General features: G+C 35.0%; 2 protein-coding genes across 2 annotated transcripts in view; both read left to right on the plus strand.

Moving 5' to 3' along the window:
* Positions 1-12,441, plus strand: part of LOC142318080 (cytochrome b5 reductase 4-like) — a 42,815-nt gene extending 30,374 nt beyond the window's left edge. Inside the window, exons 6-7 of the mRNA XM_075354607.1 lie at positions 3,888-4,058; positions 11,992-12,441. Coding sequence (XP_075210722.1) covers positions 3,888-4,058; positions 11,992-12,112 — 292 coding nt within the window. The 3' untranslated portion in view covers positions 12,113-12,441. The remainder of the gene's footprint in view (positions 1-3,887; positions 4,059-11,991) is intronic.
* Positions 12,442-25,545: 13,104 nt separating this feature from the next.
* The window catches only part of LOC142318081 (uncharacterized), a 42,207-nt gene continuing 39,844 nt past the window's right edge, over positions 25,546-27,908 (plus strand). Inside the window, exons 1-2 of the mRNA XM_075354608.1 lie at positions 25,546-25,732; positions 27,557-27,630. Coding sequence (XP_075210723.1) covers positions 27,565-27,630 — 66 coding nt within the window. The 5' untranslated portion in view covers positions 25,546-25,732; positions 27,557-27,564. The remainder of the gene's footprint in view (positions 25,733-27,556; positions 27,631-27,908) is intronic.

The raw sequence follows: 27,908 nt of genomic DNA on the forward strand, positions 1-27,908 counted from the left end.
GTAAATTCAATATTTTTGTTTAGTTTGTTAGGATTATTTGTGTGAGAGAGAGCAAAAGAAGTATCCCTAATGAAATTTATTTATTTTTATTTAACTAGACTATTTTTACAAAGTAAAGGGGAAGCATTGTGATTGCAAAAAATTTCGGTTTTCGGATTTCAATGGAAATATCCATTTTGACTAGTTTTGGCATGATGTCTGTATAAACGTATGTATGTATCTCGCATAACTCAAAAACGATTAGTCACAGAATGTTGAAATTTTGGATTTAGTTCTGTTGTAGCATCTAGTTGCGGAGCTACCTTTTTGATTGCAATAAACTGAACCAAAAGTGTCCCAAACAGCCCAAAATCCAAAACAAAATTGGATTTTGGACTTTTTCTTAACTGCAGTAATAAGTCCTCATTGATGGCTTCTCAATGATATACATAAGTGGTACTTATTTTTATTGGTTCCAGAGTTATAGCTAAATAAAATTTTAATTAATGAAATATTTGTATCTTACAAGGGGATGCACATTGGTTTGAATCAGACTTCATCTTACTTTTTTTTCTTTAACTATTTTTTTTTTTTTTAATTCAAATATATTGATTTATTAATAATTATTAACCACTGATTAATAAATAATCCTCTGGGGAACAAAATGGATAATATATGATACTTTGTTTGCTGGTATGTGAACTAATACCTCTCTTTGTAGTACTGTTGCAGTTCAACCTCATCAATGGTTTAAAAGCATTAATCTTTTCAGAAAGATCAAAAATTTGTAATGATTTTCCATATGTGTAGGTCACTATGAAGTGATGTTGAAAACACATTTTATCATGTTGAAGATAGACTGAGATAAAGATTTTAAAATCATAACTTTTAAGTAATGTGGCTAGGATAGTGAAGTAAAAAGTCAAATTACTCATTTTACTAATAACCTTTTTTTTTATGTTTAATCCTTTTTTAAACTAGGGCAACCGGTAACCGCCTAGTAGACGTTGCTTCGGTTGACCTAATATGACGCGGCGATGACTAACCTCCCCCGTCAGCATCGCCCTTCCCTCGGATGCTTTCCCGTCGGGGTCCCTTCTGGATCACCAAGCCATTACGACCTCCTCTTCTGGATGCCGCAAAGCCTCTCCCCAGTAGGGCTGCCATTCCCGTCCCTATCTCTAGTCGGGGTCCGAGTATGCCGTCATGCATACCCCCCCTGAAACTAGGGTTACAGGTTACTAATAACCTGATGTTACAAGAAATTCACCCAAGTGTCTGCTGGAAAAATTTAAGCAGTGTAACTGAAATGTTTCCAACATTTCAGTTTACCAATACATACTGGTAGAATGATAAATAGTTAAAATGTAATGTTTTTTTTTTGGGGATGGTGTAGTTTAATAATATGAAGATCATCAACATACCTATGCCAAATTGGTTTTTGCTGGTTACATCTGATTTATTGAAAGAATGAGTGTATGTTCTATGTATTGTTACACAGATTTGCTCATGAATGCCTTCATTATAAAAAGGTGTTTTGTAATTTTCTAAAAATCAATGACCTTACAAAAAATTTACTTGAGTATAAAACTACATATATATTTAATTTTCCCTAAAAATTTATTTCTTGTTATCTAGAAGAAATATTAGTTATTAGAGTTTAAATATATCAATTGAGAAATATGACTTTTGGCAATTTGTGTGTTAATTTCAATAGTTAATTTGTTTGTTAAAATTCATTAGAGTTTTTTTTTTATGTTTTATGAACACCAGAAAATTTATTTTTCTATCTTAATAATGTTACTTATTAATAACATTAATGTAAGATAATTAAGTAACAAAATATTGGCTAAATATTAGCTTTCTTCATTGATGATAAGCATGCACAATAATGAGCATAGTTTTGAGACTTTGACTGCAATTATTGCTAATATTATATTCTCCTCTCATGCTGGTCTACCCATTCTCCAAAATCCATATTTATGTAAGACTTTTTGTAAAAAGGATGAAACTGGAACACTATCACATGACAGAAGTCCTTTAGTGGTTCCAATTACATTTATAATCTGTTTTTGTCTAATAGTTGGGATGAAAGGGACTATAGGGAATTACCACTGTAACTGTTAAAAAAAAATAACATGCACTAATTTTTTCTAAACTTTGTTGTAAGGAAAGTAGAATTAGTAATGTAGTTTGAGGTTAACCAATCACATTCCTTAATATCATTGGTAATTTTATTGAAGTGACATTTTAAAACCCAAAAACAAAGAATTGATAATAGTTATTCAAACTAAAAAAAACCTGCCGGGTTAAACTCGTCATTGCAAAATCAGCTGATTTTTTAAGTCAAGAGTTCTAAGGTTTGAGTCTTTATAAAGGCTTTGCGGGGACCGTGCGAAACTTAAAAGGACAACGTTTAGCGAAAAAAATCAATGTCTTAAGGTTTTGTATAAACAATGATGAACCTACTTTTAGTAGCGAGGAAGCCACCTTGGAAATTGACTTGACTTTCATCTCTGAAGAAAATGTAACTACTCTAATTAATTGAAGAGTATTAGATGAAAAACGTCTGTCGGACCATTACATAATAGCGTATGAGATGAACGACACCAAAAATGGTTAAGCCTGATAGAACTATCAGCTCGAGGCGCGGATGTGTTCGTTTTTCGGAGGTGATTGTTGAGAAAGTGACTAAAGTAACAGACCCTGAAGAACTGACAGAAATTGTTACTATACAATGTGACAAGGCGGGAGTCCTGATACAAAGACTCGAAAAAAGACATACGTATTGGTGGGGAACTGAGCTAGAGGTCTCACGTAAAAGAACTTGGGCAGCTAGAAGGAAACTACAAAGAGTTAATAGACGAGGGTATCAACTTTGCATGGATGAGGCCAAAAAATAATACGTGGAGGCTAGATCCAAAAAAAGCAGCAGCCATCAAAAAAGCTAAAAGCAAGTGTTGGAAAGACCTTTGTGAAGATATCGATAGAGACCCTTGGGGAAGAAGGTATCAGTTGGTTTCCGGAAGACTAGGTAGACGATTGCCAGTGGTACCAGAAGACAAGGTGGTGAATGTGTAGATGTACTCTTTCTGAAGCAAGTAGATCCATATAGAGAGGAAATAGCGGCTGAAATACCGGTGTTCACTATGCAGGAATTAAAGACAATTGAACTGAGGCAAGCAGGAAAATGAAACTGCATAAGAGTCTGGGTCCGACGGCATTCCGGTAGAAATCGTCCGGATACTGTTGGAAGAAGCGCTTGTTACAATGTTGGAAGTAATGAACAATATGGTGAAAGGCGATTTTATAGAAAAGATCAAGACCGGTTTTAATAAACAAACCAGGTAGGTCGGGAGCTACAATTCCTTATAGTCCAATTTATGTTACAAATAATTTTTGTAACTTATTAGAAAGGATGTTAGAGGCGAGGTTGCGGGCTTATATTGGAGAAAGGGGTGGCAATTTGGATTCAGCGACCTAGGCGTGGTGAAAGTCTGCTATCAAGTCATTTGTGGTGAGGTAACAGCTAAAAATCGTCACTTCACTGCAGCAGACCCAAACGAACCACTCGCCTACGCCGTACCTCCAAACTTGGGCTCTGCTGCGATAAGGAATCCATATCGCGGCAGTTCCGAGCGAGTACGGGAACCGTTGTAATAATAATAATAAACATAATTATTTGGCTATATGTTTCCTATAAAAATTACCATAACATTATGAAAGAGAGCTGTCAATTTTTACCAAAGAAAATGTTCATTTATTCATGTAATTTTTCTTTTTTTTAATGTGCTTTTATGCTTATGCAAAATTTTATAAACAATTTCTTAAAGATTATAAAACAATTAATTAAAAAAGCTCTGTTTCAATATGAAAAATAAAACCAATTATTTTAATAATACTTTCAGGTTTAATTTCAAACTTATTCTTTCTGCTGGTAGTAAGCTGTGGAGAGGTTGTCGTGGGAAGCCACATTACAGTTGGTTAAAGTCAATAATTCCATTGGCAAATGAAACTGATATTAATAAAACATTATTCTTATTAACCGGATCAATACATTTTGCAACTGTTACATACAAGTAAGTCATAAAAAACTCGTAAATTACTCATATCAACATCCCAGGCTTTTACCTAGAAGGTTCTGTTTCAAACCCAGTCAGGCTTGAGCTTTATTTCATGCATCCAAATTTATCAACAATCAATAATAGAATTTATAGCGACTAACTGGACATGAATAAATAATTGCCAGCATGAATAAATAATTTTGAAAACCATAATTTTACAAATAAGCATGTTTTATTATTAATTTTTAGTTTTAGTACTAATATTGGTAAAATAATTTCCTCAGTATTTTGCTGAACAGGGATATCTAACATGTGGATACATCCCTGCAGACTGGAAGCTTTCCCGGCTTGTTTTCATCCAGAACCCTGAAGTTATTGGAGATGCTCCTGCGTACCGCCCTCTGTGTCTGAAAAACAACTTTTGAAAGTTATTCAGAAGGCTACTGATGCAGCGACTACAGCGAGAGTTGAATGCTGGAGACGGCTTGAGTGACCGACAGTTAGGTTTTCAACCGGGTCGCTCTACGATTAACTCAGTCGACTACGTGATGCGTTGGCGGAAAGAGCATCTAACGGCACTTGGCGTAACAGGAGTATCCTTGCTGTGGTACTGCTTGATGTTAAAAAGGTATTTATATCGCTGTGAGCTGGACTTCAATTTTTACAGCACTCGATGAAAGGGTTATCTCACGTTACCTCAAGAGAATGATACATAGGTATCTGCAGGAAAGGAAGTTCGTCTACGAGCTGGTTGATTGCAGACGTTTCTTCGACGTTTTATGTGGGGTTCCACAGGGTTCTATTTTTGGCCCTTTCCTGTAGAACCTTGTGTAGGATGGGGTACTAAGTTTACAGTACCTTGCAAAGATTTTATCCATCACCTTTGCTGATGAATCGGCACTTGTTGTCGTCGCTAAGATGGAGGCAGACGTCGTGCTGCGGGCCAATCGGTCGATCGCCCTGGTTGACGCCTGGCTCGCTAATTAGGGTCTGTGACTGGCCTCTTAAAAGGCCAAGACGGTGATATCGGCTGGGAGATGGCGTCTCGCACCGATCCATTTCACGGTTAAGGGACATGTATCCTCTCAAATGCCGAAAGAAAATACCTGAGCATTTGGCTGGATCGGCGGCGCTCTTTCTCCGCGTATGTCCGCCAGGTTGCGCAGCGGGCTGAGAGGACTTTTCGGAGTCTCAGCAGACTACTTGGCAATGTCACAGGCTCCAAATCCTCTAAGCATAGTATATACTCCCACGTCGCGTTCTCTATCCTACTTTATGGAGTGCCGGTATGGTGCAAGGCGTTAAATGCAGCGAGAAATCGGCACCTGCTAGAGAGTGTGCAGAGGCGGATGGTGTTGAGGATCTGCGCTGCATACAGCACCGTCTCCGCCGAAGCGGCCTTCCTTGTTGGTGTGACGCCACTGTTGGATTGCTAGCACAGATGAGATGTAAAATATACGCAGGAACTGACAGGCAGGCCGCATATGCTGTTCTATTAGAGAGGTGGCAGGCACGATGGAACACTGCGAAGACTGGCGCTTGGACTCGACGATTGATTCCGGAAGCGAGCCCTTGGATCACCAGGAGGTTTGGCGAGCTGAACTACGAACGCAGTTTTTGACGGGCCATGGCTGCTTCCGGAAGTACTTGTTTTGCTACAGAAGAGCGGGCGACATCTTGCACCTATACTGCGAGGAGTTGGATGACGCAGAGGACGTGGTGTTCGACTGCCATAGATAGGAGGACATGCGGAGGGACTAGGCTCAGTTTGGCCTCTTGACGCATGAGAACACCATTTCGAGGATGCCAGGGGATGAGCGCACATGGAACGTCTTCTTCCGCCTTGTGAGCAAAATTATCCGTCACAAGGCGTCGGGGACGTAGATTGGTGGCCCACTCGTACGCGGTGCCGGCGGCAGTCCGCACTTGTGGGTTGTCGTTCATTCGGTGATAAGGCGTGCGAGACTCTTTAAGGTCTGCGCTTACCCGTCTCTTCTTTGGGGCCCATTACTCTGTCCCGTGGTGACAGAAGCATCTCCCGGGTAATGCCTTCATGGCGAGTATCGGGGCATGTCAATTTCAGGGGGAGGTTTTTTAGTGAGTCCCCGTTTAGTGAGTTTTTGGTGGGAAACTTCACACACCCTGTAATACGGCTGGTAGACATCTGACAGCAGATTTTTCCTCTTCCCGCGGAAAGAAAAACAAAATAAAAGTATGAACTAATATCACAATTCTTGTTGAGTTTCATCGAGAGCAAAATTGAAGTAAAAAATAATTTTTTTTTTTTAATGTATACAGATTTAGTAAATTTAAATTATTTCTTATCATTTAACCATGTAAAAATAATAAGTGCTTTTATTTTGTTCAAGTTTTCGATCATAAACAACCTGCACCATTTATACGTATAAAAATGTGTACGTTGTACAAGGTGTTCAGCTAGTGAACAATAAGCACCTCCTATCGATCCATCAAATAAGATGATATGTATGACATGTAAATGAATGAAGTCTAGTACAGACTCCTACGATTCCTAAGATGTGTGATTGATTAATTAATTCCCAACCACTAAAGTACACTGTTACCTACTGTTTAGTATTCAAATCCGTATAAAAGCAATCAACTTTTAATAGAATTCGAATCTGAAAACCTTCAACTTGGAAAGTCAGACTTCAAAATCAGCTGTTAAACAAGTGATTTGCGATTACCAGTCGACTAGCTCGGTGGGCCTTTTATATTTCATAAGAAATATTTTTTTTATGAAAAAGGGGAATTTCCGTCAGACTTCAAAAAAAGTGTTATAGTTATGATACCAAAGAAAGCAGGGGCAGATAAATGTGAAGAATATAGAACAATTAGTTTAACTAGTCATTCATCAAAAATCTAACTAGAATTTTATACAGAAGAATTGAGAGGAGAGTGGAAGAAGTGTTAGGAGAAGACCAATTTGGTTTCAGGAAAAGTATAGGGACAAGGGAAGCAATTTTAGGCCTCAGATTAATAGTAGAAGGAAGATTAAAGAAAAACAAATCAACATACTTGGCGTTTATAGACCTAAAAGGCTTTCGATAACGTAGATTGGAATAAAATGTTCAGCATTTTAAAAAAATTAGGGTTCAAATACAGAGATAGAAGAACAATTGCTAACATGTACAGGAACCAAACAGCAACAATAACAATTGAAGAACATAAGAAAGAAGCCCTAATAAGAAAGGGAATCCGACAAGGATGTTCCCTATCTCCGTTACTTTTTAATCTTTACATGGAACTAGCAGTTAATGACGTTAAAGAACAATTTAGATTCGGAGTAACAGTACAAGGTGAAAAGATAAAGATGCTACGATTTGCTGATGATATAGTAATTCTAGCCGAGAATAAAAAGAATTTAGAAGAAACAATGAACGGCATAGATGAAGTCCTACGCAAGAACTATCGCATGAAAATAAACAAGAACAAAACAAAAGTAATGAGATGTATTAGAAATAACAAAGATGGACCGCTGAATGTGAAAGTAGGAGGAGGAAAGATTATGGAGGTAGAAGAATTTTGTTATTTGGGAAGTAGAATTACTAAAGATGGACGAAGCAGGAGCGATATAAAATGCCGAATAGCACAAGCTAAACGAGCCTTCAGTAAGAAATATAATTTGTTTACATCAGAAATTAATTTAAATATCAGGAAAAGATTTTTGAAAGTGTATGTTTGAAGTGTCGCTTTATATGGAAGTGAAACTTGGACGATCGGAGTATCTGAGAAGAAAAGATTAGAAGCTTTTGAAATGCGGTGCTATAGGAGAATGTTAAAAATCAGATGGGTGGATAAAGTGACAAATGAAGAGGTATTGCGGCAAATAGATGAAGAAAGAAGCATTTGGAAAAATATAGTTAAAAGAAGAGACAGACTTATAGGCCAAATACTAAGGCATCCTGGAATAGTCGCTTTAATTTTGGAAGGACAGGTAGAAGGGAAAAATTGTGTAGGCAGGCCACGTTTGGAATATGTAAAACAAATTGTTAGGGATGTAGGATGTAGAGGGTATACTGAAATGAAACGACTAGCACTAGATAGGGAATCTTGGAGAGCTGCATCAAACCAGTCAAATGACTGAAGACAAAAAAAAAAAAAAAAAAAAATATTTCCGATTTTGTCAATACTCGTTTTTTCTTTCACAAGTTTTATTTTATATAGTAATTATGCCGTCTGTAATTAAGTAATAGTGCAATGTCGTTTCTTTGTGGGTTGTTTCTGCAGTAAATCTTTGTAGATGCTTTTGTGAATTATTTTATGTGAGTGTTAGTGTGGGTTTTTTACAATTCTAGAAACAAAATATTATGTGTGGTGGCATGGAATCAATGGAAGAGCAAATTCCTCAAACAAACACTCTTGAGTTTGAAAATTATGAAGATTCTATAACTGTATAAAACCATCATAATTTTGAAGGTGGAATTCGTTCCTCACGACACATATCTACGTAAATAAAAATAGTCTATTGGCATGGAGTGGGAACATGTGAATTACCTAAGTAAGTTGAAGTAAGTTGAAATAGCTACTTACGGGCTACTAAATCCTAAGAGAAATGTCATATCATCTTACGAATGATATGATATATAACGTTTTCAACACCTACTTTATTTATATCGACATACGTAAGTTCTATTTTGCTTTGTTTTCCTTCTGGACGTCATTTTGTGATTTTCAACAAAAAGGTTATTTTCAGAAACGGGTAAACCTACTCTAATTAAATTTAACAGATCTAAGACTAGAGTCTTATTCTACAAAATAAAAATTTTGAAAACGTCATTTTCGAAAATTTTAATTCTTAATCATAATTTTAATTTTTAATCTTTAATATCTCAATTATTTGTTTAATCAAATTTTTACTTAATACAAAATTTATTAAGCATTTTATTTTGAACAAAATGACACCTCATTTGTAAAAATCTGTTGACAAACAATCGAATTATTGCAGACAATTAACCCGGCAGACGCTTTCGCACCGTAATGGAAGCTGATAATGTATTGCCTCTTCCTATTTCCTCCACTAAATGTAAAAAAATTATTAATAATAGTTTTTTTTTTTGTCTTAAGTCATTTGACTGGTTTGATGCAGCTCCCCAAGATTTCCTATCTAGTGCTAGTCGTTTCATTTCAGTATACCCTCTAAATCCTACATCCCTAACAATTTGTTTTACATATTCCAAACGTGGCCTGCCTACACAATTTTTTCCTTCTACCTGTCCCTCCAATATTAAAGCGACTATTCCAGGATGCCTTAGTATGTGGCCTATAAGTCTGTCTCTTCTTTTAACTATATGTTTCCAAATGCTTCTTTCTTCATCTATTTGCCGCAATACCTCATCATTTGTCACTTTATCCACCCATCTGATTTTTAACATTTTCCTATAGCACCGCATTTCAAAAGCTTCTTATCTTTTCTTTTCAGATACTCCGATCGTCCAAGTTTCACTTCCATATAAAGCGACACTCCAAACATACACTTTCAAAAATCTTTTCCTGACATTTAAATTAATTTTAGATGTAAACAAATTATATTTCTTACTGAAGGCTCGTTTAGCTTGTGCTATTCGGCATTTTATATCGCTCCTGCTTCGTCCATCTTTAGTAATTCTACTTCCCAAATAACAAAATTCTTCTACCTGCATAATTTTTCCTCCTCCTATTTTCACATTCAGCGGTCCATCTTTGTTATTTCTACTACATTTCATTGCTTTTGTTTTGTTCTTGTTTATTTTCACGCAATAGTTCTTGCGTAGGACTTCATCTATGCCGTTCATTGTTTCTTCTAAATCCTTTTTATTCTCGGCTAGAATTACTATATCATCAGCAAATCGTAGCATCTTTATCTTTTCACCTTGTACTCTTACTCCGAATCTAAATTGTTCTTTAACATCATTAACTGCTAGTTCCATGTAAAGATTAAAAAGTAACGGGGATAGGGTACATCCTTGTCGGACTCCCTTTCTTATTACGGCTTCTTTCTTATGTTCTTCAATTGTTACTGTTGCTGTTTGGTTCCTGTAAATGTTAGAATTGTTGTTCTATCTCTGTATCTGAACCCTAATTTTTTTAAAATGCTGAACATTTTATTCCAGTCTACGTTATCGAATGCCTTTTCTAGGTCTATAAACGCCAAGTATGTCGGTTTGTTTTTCTTTAATCTTCCTTCTACTATTAATCTGAGGCCTAAAATTGCTTCCCATGTCCGTATACTTTTCTTGAAACCAAATTGCTCTTCTCCTAAAACTTCTTTCACTCTCCTCTCAATTCTTCTGTATAGAATTGTAGTTAAAATTTTTTATGCATGACTAGTTAAACTAATTGTTCTGTATTCTTCACATTTTCCTGCCCCTGCTTTCTTTGGTATCATTGGTAAAATATTCCTTGGTAAAATAATAATAGTAAATTAACAGAATTGTTAATTTTAAGAAACCAACAATTTATTGGAAGAAAACAAGACCGAGCCCAACGATATATTCTATTTTAAATATTCGTAGCTGTCAATGAGAGGGTTATGAATTTCTTTACAAAAACATTAATGCATGCAAATTGATGCTAATAAAAAAATTTATGTAAGCAACAAAACAATTTGTACATTTTTAGTAACCGAACAAAGAATGATTTTTTTTATTACAATATAAAAAAATAACACAAAAATATATATTAAAAAAAATTTAATGTTGCACTGCACATTAATCATGTACAATCATTGTACTGTAGCTAATTTTTAACTTTCATTTATACTTCTAATTGAATTCGACGATGTCAGACTGAAAACTGGGCAATCAGTGCCCCCCCCCCCCACTCCGACAAGATGGCTTATTCTTTGTAGAGGGGAAAACTCCTTGCAATAACGGCTCCGCTATACTTACATACATCCTATATACAATACACTCCTTTTAGGGCAGTCGTGTATAAAGAGGGTTCTTTATATTCTTTCACATTCAGTTTTACTCGTTTCATTATTAATATTATATCTTTATTTATAATTGCTATTTTAAATACTGTAATTTTTGATGTTATAGATAGTAAGGTTTGAAATGATCGGAAATCTTTTTTTATGACTTAGATAAATAACATTCCAATCATAAGTTGATATTGATTTTTTTTTATGTCAAATATTAAGAAAAAAGTGATCCAAAAATGTGCGATTGTTTTTATTTTCGTTAACATCCAATTTTATAAAACATTTAATTTTAGAAAAATCACAAATCCAATGTAATTTTTTTTAATTAACCCATCATAACATGATTTAAGAGTGTAAGAAAAAGTTACGGAAATTATTTTATTCCAAACTATTATTTTATATTAATTCCGTTCTTTGGTATTTGTTTAATATTAATTTAGTTAAACATTTGTTAATACAAAATTAATTTTGTAATCCTGTATTTATTTCTATTTTGTATTAGTAAGTAATGAGAGCTTCTATTAAAAGAATTATCCGGAGATCATTCTTTTAGCAGATCATCCGGTATACTTACATATTTCAGTTGAGGCTCAACTATTATTATAGTTGAGGCTATATAGTCTGATATTACAGAACTAAACCCGCCTTTATACTACGATTATGACAGATACTATGATACTATGACAGTCAAATTTAATAATAAATAATAGACGTGAAAGAAATAAAGTCTAAGGCCAGTATGAAAAGAGAACACAACGGTTAGGAAGCAAATTTTAGTAGGTCAATTAAGGTGAAAAGATTAATTTAACAATCAGTAGAAGTAAAATAATTATATATAAATGTATAAAGTGCCTGATCGAAAAGATTTTAGGCGAAGTTTTAGTGATTCCTGAAATCGCATCCAATGCCAGTCTTATTAATATAACTGCATAAAACAATGCTAACTGTAAAGTAATGTAATATAATTATAATTTTATTGGATATTAATATTAAGTTATTATAATACTGAATAATAACTTGTTGCAGACAATTAGTAATATCTCATGGTTACCCATCCAGCGCAGTGTTATGGATTCACAATGCTGTAATGACATATAATAATACAAATTACATTTTAAAAAATTACATTAATATAAACGATCGATGAAATTTCAAATATTTACGTCAAAAGCGTCGATAAATCAATAAAAAATACTCAAATATTTTTTAGTAAATATATATATATTTTAGTAAATATAAATATATATTTTTTACTTGTCATCAGAAGAGATTCTATAAGTTTTAGGCTACAAATATCGACAAAGCATCATATTATGAGTAACTGTATAATTTGGAATTTTTTTTCCGAAAATATGTATTACAATTTATTGTATTTATTTAAGACAACTTTAAAAGTAATTATTCAAGTGATACCTGTGATTGTTATTAATAATTACAAAGAATTAATTTATTAATTTTTAAATTATGTGAAGCTCAATATTGAGCTCGAAGAAAATAAATATTGTTTGATAATTTTTCTTGATCTCAGTCAAGCGTTTGATAAAATATAACATAACGATGTTCTTTCAAAATTAAACAATAATCTGTAATATAACAATTAAAATACTAATTTAAGTATAAGATGTATAATAATAATAATAATAATATAATAAATATATACCACAACAAACGGGCTAGTATTTCTTGAATCCAGAAAATTACTCATCAGGAATCCAGATATTTTTTCAGTAGTTATATCTTCTTAGTCAAAACAATAAAACAAATTTATGTTGTACGCAGATAAATTAATGTTAAAAATATAACATGTAAGTATGATCTGTTTAATCTCACTGATGATCAGAATTTCACTGGGCACTACGCTGGTTCTGATTTTTGTTAAAGATCTGTTTATGAAATTTACTGAATCAAAATATGAAACTGGAATAAATAACTTTCTGTTAGCGAAATGTTTCTCTAAATTTAATAAAAACATTTTTTTTATACATCCATAGTTATATCAGGATTTGATGGACTCATCAAAATTTCTTTAGGCTTGTTATTTTTCAGACGCTTTAAAATACATTTTTACTTAATGCTGCAATTCTGTTTTGCTGAATACATAAACGCCTAACAAGAACGGGTGAATGATTAAAAATAATTCGCTAGGTATTAAGAAATGAACCGTATTAATTTGTTCTAAAGCGGATCACCTCTTATCAGGAGATCGATCAGTCATTTTATGAAAATAGACGCTATATGAGTCTTGTCATATCTTTATCAGCAAGCTATCGGAATTTCCAGTGGGTGATTTACAAGTAAATCTTGATATCTTATGAGTTCATCATCTGTGTTGAATAATACAGGATTTTTTTTTTAACCATTGACATGTCTGAAGAATATCTTTACACCATAGGAAAGTGTCTTGATAACATATTTTATTTGAGACTATCCGTACATCCTCTTTTCTCAGATCCTCTCTCTCTCTCTCTTTTCCTGTTTAGCCTCCGGTAACTACCGTTAAGATAATTCTTCAGAGGATGAATGAGGATGATATGTAATGAGTGTAAATGAAGTGTAGTCTTGTACATTCTCAGTTCGACCATACCTGAGATGTGTGGTTAATTGAAACCCAACCACCAAAGAACACCGGTATCCATGATCTAGTATTCAAATCCGTGTAAAAATAACTGGCTTTACTAGGACTTGAACGCTGGAACTCTCGACTTCCAAATCAGCTGATTTGGGAAGACGCGTTCACCACTAGACCGGCCCGGTGGGTTGTCTTTCTTCAGATCCTAAAAAGGCTAAATCCAACGTTTTTTATGAAACTTGGCTAAGGTTTTTAAACCGAGTAATCTCTCTTATTATATTTCATAATATTCAAAGACCGTTAAAAAAATACAATTAAAAATTTCAAACATTGACATAGAGACAGTGACAGTCAGATCAATAAATATTTTCACAAATCGTTATTGAGATTTGCAAGGGGCTGCTTTAATTGCTTATCATTGCCACGGTCAGTTTGAATATTAAGGAATATTACTCAGTTATAGAAGTAATATATTTTGATAATCTTATTTGTTAAATCTGTGTGTATATTTGAGCTAAGTTCGGTAAAGCTGTCCCGATGTTCATCACCAGGTAGAAAAAGTTTCAGTTAAATTTATATTTAATAAGAGAAGATGTATAAATTTTCTAAAATTCAGTAAAAACGTCAAAAAAATTTCTCGTTTAAGATTAAACAAACTAACTGAACACATAACACAAACAAAGATTTATTATTTGACCTAATAGCTTGACACGAGCATCAATAACCAACATACCATTGAGGAAAAGATTGGATATTAATCTCGAAAAGATCCTTTGGAAACACATTTCTTGGCAATTTAAAAACGAGACGTTATACGTTTATCGTTTTTATATAAAATAATCACTTAATTCTGATCGATGTTTAAAAATTAAACAGTTTAGTAGAACATTTGATTTTACACATTAAAAAAAGAAGGTTTTGATATTTATTCATCAAATGTTTCATGACCTTTTAGATGACTTTTTGAAAGCGATTAAAAAGGAACAATGTCTACTCGAATCACAAAAGCAGTATTCCGTTTTTGCTGCTATGACTCTTTTATCATTTCCTATTCTGTCGTCCTAGCCGTAAATATATCGTACTTACTACTTTCTCTTCGTAAATACTTTTACACGAGACAGCTTTCTGATGAAGTAGAATAGGCACTGACAGAAACGCGCAGAATCATCAGAAACATTAAGATATGACCGAACTTAATTAATCGAAGTTAGTTTAGCCTCTGAATACACCTGCTAAAATCTTACTATATAAATGGGGACCCTGTCTAAATAGATGCTCCATATAGCAGTATCAATTTAAAAAGCTATTATATATGGTGTCCTTAATTTAAAAGTGTTAAGAGAAGACCAATTTGGTTTCAGGAAAAGTATAGGGACAAGGGAAGCAATTTTAGGCCTCAGATTAATAGTAAAAGGAAGATTAAAGAAAAACAAACTAACATACTTGGCGTTTATAGACCTAGAAAAGGCTTTCGATAACGTAGACTGGAATAAAATGTTCAGCATTTAAAAAAAATTAGGGTTCAAATACAGAGATAGAAGAACAATTGCTAACATGTACAGGAACCAAACAGCAACAATAACAATTGAAGAACATAAGAAAGAAGCCCTAATAAGAAAGGGAGTCCGACAAGGATGTTCCCTATCGCCGTTACTTTTTAATCTTTACATGGAACTAGAAGTTAATGATGTTAAAGAACAATTTAGATTCGGAGTAACAGTACAAGGTGAAAAGATAAAGATGCTACGATTTGCTGATGATATAGTAATTCTAGCCGAGAGTAAAAAGGATTTAGAAGAAACAATGAACGGCATAGATGAAGTCCTACGCAAAAGCTATCGCATGAAAATAAACAAGAACAAAACAAAAGTAATGAAATGTAGTAAAAATAACAAAGATGGACCACTGAATGTGAAAATAGGAGGAGAAAAGATTATGGAGGTAGAAGAATTTTGTTATTTGGGAAGTAAAATTACTAAAGATGGACGAAGCAGGAGCGATATAAAATGCCGAATAGCCCAAGCTAAACGAGCCTTCAGTAAGAAATATAATTTGTTTACATCAAAAATGAATTTAAATGTCAGGAAAAGATTTTTGAAAGTGTATGTTTGGAGTGTCGCTTTATATGGAAGTGAAACTTGGACGATCGGAGTATCTGAGAAGAAAAGATTAGAAGCTTTTGAAATGCGGTGCTATAGGAGAATGTTAAAAATCAGATGGGTGGATAAAGTGACAAATGAAGAGGTATTGCGGCAAATAGATAAAGAAAGTAGCGTTTGGAAAAATATAGTTAAAAGAAGAGACAGACTTATAGGCCACATACTAAGGCATCCTGGAATAGTCGCTTTAATATTGGAAGGACAGGTAGAAGGGAAAAATTGTGTAGGCAGGCCACGTTTGGAATATGTAAAACAAATTGTTAGGGATGTAGGATGTAGAGGGTAAACTGAAATGAAACGACTAGCACTAGATAGGGAATCTTGGAGAGCTGCATCAAACCAGTCAAATGACTGAAGACAAAAAAAAAATTTTAAAGTAATAGTTTCCCATTACTTACCATCTTAAAAACTTTTGCAAATAAATTCAACATTAGTATGCAAATCATCTGCAAAAGAGACTGGGTATGACTTTTCATTTAAAATTATAACCAAATTCTTCAGTTATTGAACAATCTAATTTAATAAAGCTATATCTCAAAGAGCTGAAAATACTTTGTATTGATTAATGTAATTTTGCGGTATCAACCGAACTAAAATAGGATAGTAGAGTTCACAAAATAATTTTCGTATTTCTGTTTCATAAATATTGACACCAAAACAAAATTAAAAAAAAAAAAAAAAATGTTTTGTACACTTCAACATTTACCTCAGAATAAATAAATTCAATTGAATTAATATTACACTCACACTCACACGAATACGCTCTCGCACACACACACACACACACACACACACACACACACACACACACACACACACACACACACACACACACACACACACACACACACACACACACAGAGAGAGAGAGAGAGAGAGAGAGAGAGAGAGAGAGAGAGAGAGAGAGAGAGAGAGAGAGAAAGAGAGAGAGAGAGAGAGAGAGAGAGAGAGAGCGAGAGAGAGAGAGAGAGAGGGAGCGAGGGAGAGAGAGAGGGAGAGAGAGAGAGGGCGCGAGAGCGTGAGAGGGGGGGTAGAGAGAGTATCTCATGAAGAAACGGGAAAACTTTCTGGACATGTTCTACTTGTGAAATAATGAAAAAAGGTCATATAAACATAGTTCTGGAAACGCTTTCTTTTCGAGTTACGTCTAACGAAAGATTTCGCCCGGATTTCTGCTCTTCTAATAAAAAGAAGCCGTATTGTAAGTTTTAGGATCCAAATTAAGTAGTAAAGCTGTTATTTCTTATGCAATTTCAGCTGGGAAATAGGATAAAATAGATCCTAAAACTGTAACCCACCGGGTTGATCTAGTGGTTAACGGTTCTTTCCAAATCAGCTGATTTGGAAGTCGAGAGTTCCAGCGTTCAAGTCCTAGTAAAGCCAGTTATTTTTACACGGATTTAAATACTAGATCGTGGATACCGATGTTCTTTGGTGGTTGGGTTTCAATTAACCACACATCTCAGGTATGGTCGAACTGAGAATGTACAAGACTACACTTCATTTACACTCATACATATCATCCTCATTCATCCTCTGAACAATTATCTAAACGGTAGTTACCGGAGGCTAAACAAGAAAAATGAAAGAAAGAAAGGTCCCAAAACTGTAAATACAATAATTTTTAAGATATCCTACGTAAAATACAAAATTTGGTGTCGAAAGATAATTTTTTTTCCACAATAGCTTTGTTCAATGACAAATAAATGCGCAAGATTTAGCAACATAGCTTGTAGAGAATGATACTATGGAAACTAGTTTCCAATATAGATTTCATATTAATTTTTGGTGTGGCTTTATTTACCACAAAATTCTGGAACAATTTATTTTCAATTAAAACATTACGGCAGATGCACACGTTCATTTCTTGAAAAATAATTTGCCGGCCCTTTTAGAGGATGATACGGAAAGCCATCGGAAATATATTATCGGGCAAAGTGATGTGTACATTGTAAAGGAGGGAATTTCGAACAATTACTGTAATTGAGGTTTGTTATTCTGTTACCATTTATCATTTCAGGAATTTTATTTTTTTGTTTTGCTGTACTAAAAATAATGTATACTAGATACAGAAATAATAATACGATTTTCTGTCTATTTTTCATCTGTTTTACTTCAATACAAAAAACAGATTTTTAAAAGTCTTTATTTACTTTTTAATGGGTGTATTTACAATAATATCCTCATAATTAAATTCTCTACAAGTTTGGTGACTAAATTTTCTGCATTTAACAAAGCTTTTGTATTACATACCTAAAAAAAAAACTCGTTTTTCGAGACCGAATTTTATGTTTTACGTCAGATATCTTAAAAACTACTGGAGTTTTGAGACCTTTTTTATTCCATTTCCCAGCTCAAATTAAATAAGAAATCCCGACTATACTCCTAAATTTGGGTCCCAAAATTTACAGTAGGGCTTTGTTTTATTAGTAGAACTGAAATCCGAGCGAAATCTATCGCCAGCCGTAACTTGAAAGCAAATCGTTTCCGGATCTATGTTTTTATGAAAGTTTTTCATTATTTTCACGAGAAGAATAAGTCCTGAAAGTTTCTCCGTTTGACACTCTTTATATAAATACAGAGGGGTCCAAAAAATGTACTCGCTGTTTGCTAGTCCATATCTCGTGACAAATTTAACTTGACGTCACAATTTTTGGCACTGAGAGAGGGTTAGTACACCATGTACATTTGACGACCTAACAACTCATAGTCCTTCCGAGCAATCCTCCTAAGTTTGTGCATCACTAAGACGGCGTTCGCCGCTACTTGCCTAATGTGGTTGCTAAACAGCAACTTCTCATCAAACAAAACACCTAGGTACTTAACAACTGTAACTAGGCTGATTACATAGCCTTTATATTTAATATGGGGGTTACGACTGTATGATAATTTGTCTGCACGCTTGAGAAGCACAAACATTGTCTTGGGCACAAAAATCTTTAAATTTTGAATGTCCATCCAGTCCTCTGCGGTTGACAAAGCCGCCTGTGCTCGTTCTTCTAGCTGCGGTCGTAAGTTACCAAGAACTAACAGGAGACAGTCATCGGCGAAAGCCTGGGCCGTGACCCCTTCCGGGAATGTCAGTCCCAAAATGCCAGGTTCCACATCAACAGATCGAGAACGGAGCTCTAATGGACTTCCCCTGGTGACGGACTTTTCCATAACTAGGTGCCCATTCTTAAACAGAGCCGTGCGATCAGACAAGTACTCACGTACTACGGCCTGCAGGTCTAGGGGAACACTGCGGCGTTCCAACTCATAGAGGACAGAACTCCAACACAAGGAAGGAAATGCTACCTATATGTCAATAAAAGTTATCGAAACATATTTACAGTCGGCGCTTTCCGCCACGGCAAGAGCTTTTAAGATGAAATACTCGGTGCCAACCACTTTCATGAAGCCATACTGGCCTCGATTTAGAAGTGAGTTCATATCAATGCTTTCTCAGAGCCGTTTCACGACCAGCCTTTCAAGCAACTTGCCGATTACCGGCAAGAGGCTGATGGATCGATAACTGCCGACCTCACTGGGATCCTTTCCTGGTTTCAAAAGCACTCTCACCAAAGCTCACTGTCCAACAAGTCGGGAAGCAGCCCCAGCTAAGGAACATCGCGAACAGCCTGCCAATCAGCTCTCTTATGACAGGCAGCAGATGGTACAATAAATTCGGGTCGAGTTGGTCAATCCACGGTGCCTTTTTCAGTGCCATTCGAGAAACCATTCTGTTTATATCTACAGGATCCATAGCCCGTACGTCAGGGAAAGGCGTATCCCACTTACTAATGCCGATCTCTGCTTCACCCTCCGGAGCATCTGGAAACAGAATATCCAGGAATTCCTGGTAAGTCGCTACAGATGTTAAAGTGTGGTCACGACTACAAAACCCGCATCGATCACTGGACAGCATGTGCAATGGCTTTGGCAGGTAACATGATTTTGCATGCTTCCAGGGGCTGCGCTGCAACTGGCGCATGGAGACTTGCCATAACTTGAGTCTGGCTTTCTTGATGGGATGAAATATTCATTACGGGCGCGCCGATAGATCCACAGACGTTAGCGCGCACGTCATCAATGTTAATCCCCGTTAGGGGACGACGCTGGTATCTTCTTCTAGCGAACCTAAGTCTTGCGCACAACACGCTAAGGTCAGAACACCACCTCTTTTTCCCGGGTTTCTGCCCACGTTTAACAGACGGCTACCCGAAAACAGCGGTCATGACGGCTTCAGGCACTCCCCGATCAGCGGACTGGCCAGTCTTGATGACCCGGCCGAATTTTTCAGCCATCAGTTCCAGTTATTCTCTGTGCTCCATGCGTCACTCCAACCCCCAGCTGCGCACTCGCGCTGCAGCCTGTGCTGATACAGGACCCTTAGGTTATTGCGAATCTAATCTGGAGCACTTAGACCGCCGCCGTAAACGATCTCAAAGGTTACAAGCCTATGATCGCTCACACTGGCCTCGGGCCAGACAGTCCAACTACTTGTACTTCGCAGCAAGTCGCCCGTCACCACAGTGACGTCAATGTAACTTTCTCCCAGTCCGGAAGAAGAAGTTGGCGGTTGTTCTGCATCATTAAGCAAGTAGAGGTTCCTGGCTTCCACGAAATGTTCGAGACCAGCGCCTCTTAGGTCAGTGAGTGGTGAATCCTAGGCGGGAGACTTGGCATTAGCGTCCAGAGCAACCAGCACTCTGGTGCCCGGGAGACTGTTCAGAATCCTACACAACTTCGCCAGCAATTCATCGATACTCCAACCAAGCTGAATTATCCTGACACTAGTACGACATTGAGCGTACCCCTCATGACTTGCTCATCCGACCATTGTGGTATCCAAATGACACCCAATTAATCTGAGCCAACTACGACCACGGAGAACGGCCGTCCGCTACCAGAATGAATAATATTCATTCCATGGAAGCCGACCACTCTGCCCCCGACCGCGAACGGCTCCTGGACCAAGAGAAGCTCGAGGTTGTACTTCTCAAGGGGCCTCATGGCTTTACCGGTGGCCGCCCGGGCATGATGCTGATTCAACTGCCCCAGGCGCAAGCGTTCAACATGGTGGAGTCTATCGTCAAAGGCTTCTCCCAATTCAGGCGTCGCCATAAACACAAGAAGGCGTGCTTGTGTGTATGTGTGTGTGTGTGTGTGTGTGTGTGTATGTGTGTGTATGTGTGTGTGTGTGTGTGTGTGTGTGTGTGTGTGTGTGTGTGTGTGTGTGTGTGTGTGTGTGTGTGTGTGTGTGTGTGTGTGTGTGTGTGTGTATTGCGTAAAGGTCGTAGATAACGATGTGTAATTTATTTTGAAACATCAGGATGCGATAACAGTGTAGAGCTAATTGGCATACCGATATATAATATTGTTTCGGTTGACTTCTTATCAGTAGGCGTTTCCTTTGTTGATAGGACAGTATAACTGTCAGGCGCGAAGGTCATAGATAATGATGGGTAACTTATTTCGATAATAACAGGATGCGATAACAGTATAGATAGATAAATGATACGACAAGAAGGACGGTGAAGTGGGGGTTCCTGTGCAAATTGCACAGTATGTCGGTCCGGCTGGAAGGTCGTATCTGTCAGTCATTTGCTGTTCTAGCCTCGCACGGGGTACTCACCTTGTCTCATCTAGCCTCGCACGGGGGTTTTAAACATGCTTCACCTCATTCAGCAGCGTCGAAAGACCTTGAAATCGTCCTTAACTCACCACTACTACACTACTATAGTAGATAAGTAGATGATCAGCTACAGTGCACTGTGTTTTAATTTTTCAGTTCTTGTTTCGTCGTGAATGCGAAGACGAACGTGATTGTGAAGTGAATAAGAAAAAATAACTGAAGATTCCTCTGATTTCTCCTATCCTCTTTAGTTTTGTTAACATTCATTTTCATATTATATTATATCATAGTGTCTTCTAATTTTGAAATCTCCTGTTGAATATCCTGTGCTTCATCTTAAAAATCATGTTATCTGCGAATCATATAGAAGTTATACTCTTTCCTCTTACACTGAACATCCCTTCTTCTCCAGACTATAGTCTATTCAAATTAAAAAACATAAGATAGGACTAAATCGAAGATAAAGAGGGAATTTTACTTACAAAATAAAGAAATTTCTTAGATAGGCACTGCTTTTTATTATACTATGTGTTTACCGATAATGTTTTTCCATCTAAAAAATTTCAAAATAATTATAACAAATTCAATACTATTGATTGGTCACATTTTGCAATGAAAAAGAAGCAAGAGGATTGTGTGATGGTTGCTAAAAATACTATTTATTACCCGTTGGAATATTAGCTTTGTTGGATTCTAATTTTAAACTACAAAGTAGTTCATCTGACAGATAAAATTACCAAGTATTGCGGAAAAGAAAAAAAATACTAATTTTTCTAGCACGTAATTAAATGATATTATTTTAACATGGGTTGAACAGTCGGAACAAATGCTCACTGTTTGTACACTGTTAATAATTAATTGGTGGTGACCTTTTTTAACAGATAATAAAATCTTAGGTTTAAAGCAACAGTTTTTTAGAATTTTAAGGCAGTCTTCAACTACTAAGAACAAAAAATTATTATAAAAATGTAAAAGAAATGTAATTTGAGAGCTGATAAAATATTTTGAACAATCAAAGAAGTCGATAGGTATTTGCATTTCTTCTTCTTCTTATCCTGGCGCTACAGCCCGGCTTGGGCTTTGACCTTCTTCACGATTCGCCCATCTTCTGCCCCTATCGCTGTCAGATAATTTGTTACATCCTGGAGCCAGCGCGTTCTTAGCCTGCCTCTTCTCAACATTGTTTGCACATTACAGCATGTAATATTTAAGGTACGTCCCCGTTTGGTTTTCACATGTCGATTTTCGTTATCTATAATTTCAATCCTAATCCACGGGTCATATTTTGATTTCGTAGCGTTTTCTTTTCAAGGGTGAAGTTGCTAACACCAAACCTAACCACCAACCTGGAAGATTACACCTTCTACTTGACAGACTGCATCTTCTCCAGCTTACAGAGCTCTCTGTATCTACCCTGGGTTTTATTCGGCTTATCTCCCTACGCTCATCCTACCTTCCGCCGTTGGAAAGTCTTCCTCTTCTGCCTTTAGGGTCGTTGGCCATTTTCACTGGTTTTTGTTCACCCTGGGAATTTTATTTCCCCAGTACGCTCCAATCAAAGTTGACGAGTATACCACATCGCCAGGGGCGGTCCCCTATAGCTGATTCCGAAACAACCACGGGATTTGTCTTTACATTTAACAATTAATTATTTCCGTTAGAACACATTTCAATAAAGTGATATTTTCTGAGATAACCAGAAAAAATTTTCTGCCGAGCCATATGAAACTAAACACGTTAAAGATTTAAGAAAATCTTCAAAATCTGTTCAAAAATACTACGAAAAATATCATTATGAAGTTAAAAGTGTTCTTTGCTCTTTTAATTTTATCAATTTTATACTTGTTTAAATTTTAATGAATGAATCATTTAAAATAAGTCAATATTTGTAATATTTTGATAAAAATAGCTTACCGTTATTTGGAATAATTTTAATTACATATAGATATATGAAATTTATTAATGATTATTCATTAATTTTGTAAATAAAATTAGTAAACATGAAATAAAAAATATTTTATGTAATGGACGATATTTATTAAAAACTTACTAATAGAAATATCTTTCGTAATATTATTTTCATTATTACAAAAAACAGCAGCAACAACAATAACATTAATAATAATTATAATAATTACAAAAGCTTCTTTTTTTTTTGTCTTCAGTCATTTGACTGGTTTGATGCAGCTCTCCAAGATTCCCTATCTAGTGCTAGTCGTTTCATTTCAGTATACCCTCTAAATCCTACATCCCTAACAATTTGTTTTACATATTCCAAACGTGGCCTGCCTACACAATTTTTCCCTTCTACCTGTCCTTCCAATATAAAAGCGACTGCCGAATAGCACAAGCTAAACGAGCCTTCAGTGAGAAATATAATTTGTTTACATCAAAAATTAATTTAAATGTCAGGGAAAGATTTTTGAAAGTGTATGTTTGGAGTGTCGCTTTAAATGGAAGTGAAACTTGGACGATCGGAGTATCTGAGAAGAAAAGATTAGAAGCTTTTGAAATGCGGTGCTATAGGAGAATGTTAAAAATCAGACGGGTGGATAAAGTGACAAATGAAGAGGTATTGCGACAAATAGATGAAGAAAGAAGCGTTTGGAAAAATATAGTTAAAAGAAGAGACAGACTTATAGGCCACATACTAAGGCATCCTGGAATAGTCGCTTTAATATTGGAAGGACAGGTAGAAGGGAAAAATTGTGTAGGCAGGCAAAGTTTGGAATATGTAAAACAAATTGTTACGGATGTAGGATGTAGAGGGTATACTGAAATGAAACGACTAGCACTAGATAGGGAATCTTGGAGAGCTGCATCAAACCAGTCAAATGACTGAAGACAAAAAAGTAAAAAAGATAAGAATACTGTAGATCAGTTGTTCACAGCGGAAAGAAGAAACAAATTATATGGAACTTGTTAGTGCTTGATGAAGTAATCCTAACCAACATTGCAGTCTTATCAAAATAATCAGTATGTTAGTATAACTAAAAAGCTTGTATTTTCCTGCATTGCCTGGTTACAAACTACGCGCTACGCTACCCCTTAACGGCCACATCAGTTAGGTTTTTAGGCTATGTAAATATATTTTGCAGCTCACAAAAACATTCTGACCACTTCGTCTTTGAGTTAAATGATATGAAATAGAGTCACAGCAACGCGATTTTGTACTACTGTTCCTTCTATAACTTCAAATATGGCTTTTTCTTCTTTATAAAGGGAACATTCCCCAGACTTTGCCGAGTGTGGACCTTTACACCAGAAGATGTAAAGGTTTTTTTATAGAGCTTTCCTTTTTTTATACATCTTCTTTTTGCAGCGCATGTGCGCTATCATTATGTATGGCTGCAACGTGCACAAACCTGTTCCTTTGTGCAACCAATTTTGGTGTAACCAAAACCCTAAGACTGGAAGCAGCATCTAGGTTCGGTATATATGATCGCATACGGACGAAAATTAATCAACGTTTATATGGTTAGGAACCGTCCGACTGGAAATGCTTAGAACTAGCGAGGATGTAGATACATCAACACCAATCTTCTTTTTCATAATCCTCTAAACCTCTGCACAAACGTGAGCGACTGAGGTGACAACTCTTCTGTAATTTCAGATGACTAAACGTCAACCAAGTCACTGCGATAGATGACTCCCTTGCTGAAATTCAGCGTAATTATCTAAGGGCGCAGTTTTCGGCATTGATCTTCATCACCTACTTCAACAAACAGGCCACCACTTTTGAGCTTTTTAACAAATTTCGGATACCCAAAAACTGGGCGTTGATTCATCAACGCCCAGACTGATAAATCAGTCAGGACAAGTTTCTGTATAGGTATATAAGAGATCACCTCAAGTTTTTAGATGAAAATTGAAATAAAAAAGGTACTTATTTTTAAATAGAAAAGGAGGTTAATTTAAATAATAAAGTTTTGTTTATATCCCTTACAGGATATGTACAACATATATCATAATTTATTTTTTAATCGATTATTCTTTTAAAAGTAAAAGAATTAAGAAAAATTCATATCGTTTTCTAAAATAACATTCTGAAAAATACAACAAAGGTTGGTCTGAAACTGCTACACAGGTAAATTTTACCTCACGTTCAAGCGATTAAATTATTGATCAGTTTATCAAACAATATGTACAAAATTATGATCAGATAACAATAAATTTATACTCATATCATAATTCAAACAAATAGTTACTTTATATTTATTATAGGTGATTAAACAGCTAAGCATTACAGTAAATCTTTCCACTATCTGCCGGGTTTGGATTTCCAATTTTTTTAAGTAGAAAGAACTACCTGTTTTAAAAAAATGAAAAGTAAACATTTAAAATACAGGTGAGGAATTAAAAAAAAAAACTACCTTTCGCTTTCATGATTTTAATTATTTAATTCTACATTATATCCATCAGGTAAGAAAATTAATTTAAATAAACACTTAGATTGTATATATTCTATTGATATTTGTGTGTAATAATAATGTTGTTAGACATATGTAAAGAACGATCCGAACATGCAACTACTGATAACTGTACAAATAAAAGTAAGGAATGTTAATAATCCATAAGATTAAATCTTGATCTATGAGTTATTTAATTCACGAAACAAGTCACTTAATTTCCTTATTTTACTATAATATTGTTACAATATTAATAAAAAATTAACAAAACTTTCAAACTGCTTATTTACAGAAAAAATCTGATGTGGACACCACATTACTACCTTGTACGCCTATTAAATTACATACACACATTTTTTGCTGCACTTCATTTAAACTTATTCATTTGATAATGAGATATTATCCTTCAATTCTTTAATAAAGCGGACAGTTACCCAATTACTAATTGATTTTTTTTCATTATAGATCTTGATTTAAGAAGTTCATTATCAATGAAGTATTTACTATTATTAATTACTTCTTTAATAGGTATTAATAAATCCTTTTGTCTTTGATCATTTTGAAAAGTTTGTTTTTATAACCTCACTTTTCGGTTTGATGATTGTGCTTGGTACATGTTTGAAATTTTGGGCATCATAGTTGCCGGACACGTGTTTTTTTTAAATGTTTTTCCTATAGTAATTCTTTTAGTAACATATTTCTCTCTTGCAGCTCCTTCTTTATTTCTTGTAATAAACGATTTTCAACTTTTACAGCTTTATTTTGTTCTGTTTCTGCTTCCTTTTCGTATAGTTCTATTTTTTTTTGTTTTCAGTCATTTGACTGGTTTGATGCAGCTCTCCAAGATTCCCTATCTAGTGCTAGTCGTTTCATTTCAGTATACCCTCTACGTCCTACATCCCTAACAATTTGTTTTACATTTTCCAAACGTGGCCTGCCTACACAATTTTTCCCTTTTACCTGTCCTTCCAATATTAAAGCGACTATTCCAGGATGCCTTAGTATGTGGCCTATAAGTCTGTCTCTTCTTTTAACTATATTTTTCCAAATGCTTCTTTCTTCATCTATTTGCCGCAATACCTCTTCATTTGTCACTTTATCCACCCGTCTGATTTTTAACATTCTCCTATAGCACCGCATTTCAAAAGCTTCTAATCTTTTCTTCTCAGATACTCCGATCGTCCAAGTTTCACTTCCATATAAAGCGACACTCCAAACATATATTTTCAAAATTTTTTTCCTGACATTTAAATTAATTTTTGATGTAAACAAATTATATTTCTTACTGAAGGCTCGTTTAGCTTGTGCTATTCGGCATTTTATATCGCTTCCTGCTATTGTGTTGTGAAGTAGTTATTCAAATAATCTGGAATATTTTCACTGTAATAGCATGTAAATTAGTTAAGCTACAATCTCTGTCGAAAAGGTTTAAATTAAGAAGTTGAAATATATTTTCCCAGAAAAAATGTTTGCCGTTTTAATTTTGTAATTAGGTAATTGTGAACCTAATTAATTTAAATAATTCATGAAAAGGAATTTCTTATTAAAAATACTTTGATTATTTGAAAAATAAAGTGAGTAAAGCACATATTAAAAATTAATTTATGCTAATTAAAAGATATACGGAAAGATCAGATTACTTTCAATAATAATTAGTACCATAGGAATTTTAAGACATGGAAAATAATTTTAATTTCATGAAGCGAGTGAGATTAAAATTTGTTGGCTCTAGTTGGCTTTCCTTCTTACTCCGACTTCTTGTTCTACGTAAGACTTGTGATATTTTCAATATTTCAGCTTATTATATTTACGGATGCATAACCTTTTTTTGTTTCAGTTACAACAATGCAAGTTAAACAGTATTTTAATTGTATTGTTATCACGTTAATGACAGGAACAAGATTTCCACAGGTAATTTTAATATTTTTTGATAATACGAAATATAAAATCTGATGCGGGCACCACAAGACTTTCTTGTACGCCTATTAAATTACACATACATATTTTTTTAAATAAAAAGTAAATAAAATTTTATTTCATTAATAACTTCTGACATGTTTTATTTTTATTATTATTGAATTATTAATTACCGTAAAACTGTTTTTACAATCACAGATTAATAATTATTAATAAAAGAATATATTTAAAAAAAAGGTAAAAAAGGAGATGAAGTCCGATTCGAACCGATG

This window comes from Lycorma delicatula, chromosome 1 (genome assembly GCF_047948215.1).
Source record: "Lycorma delicatula isolate Av1 chromosome 1, ASM4794821v1, whole genome shotgun sequence".
In the NCBI taxonomy this organism is placed as follows: Eukaryota; Metazoa; Arthropoda; class Insecta; order Hemiptera; family Fulgoridae; genus Lycorma; species Lycorma delicatula.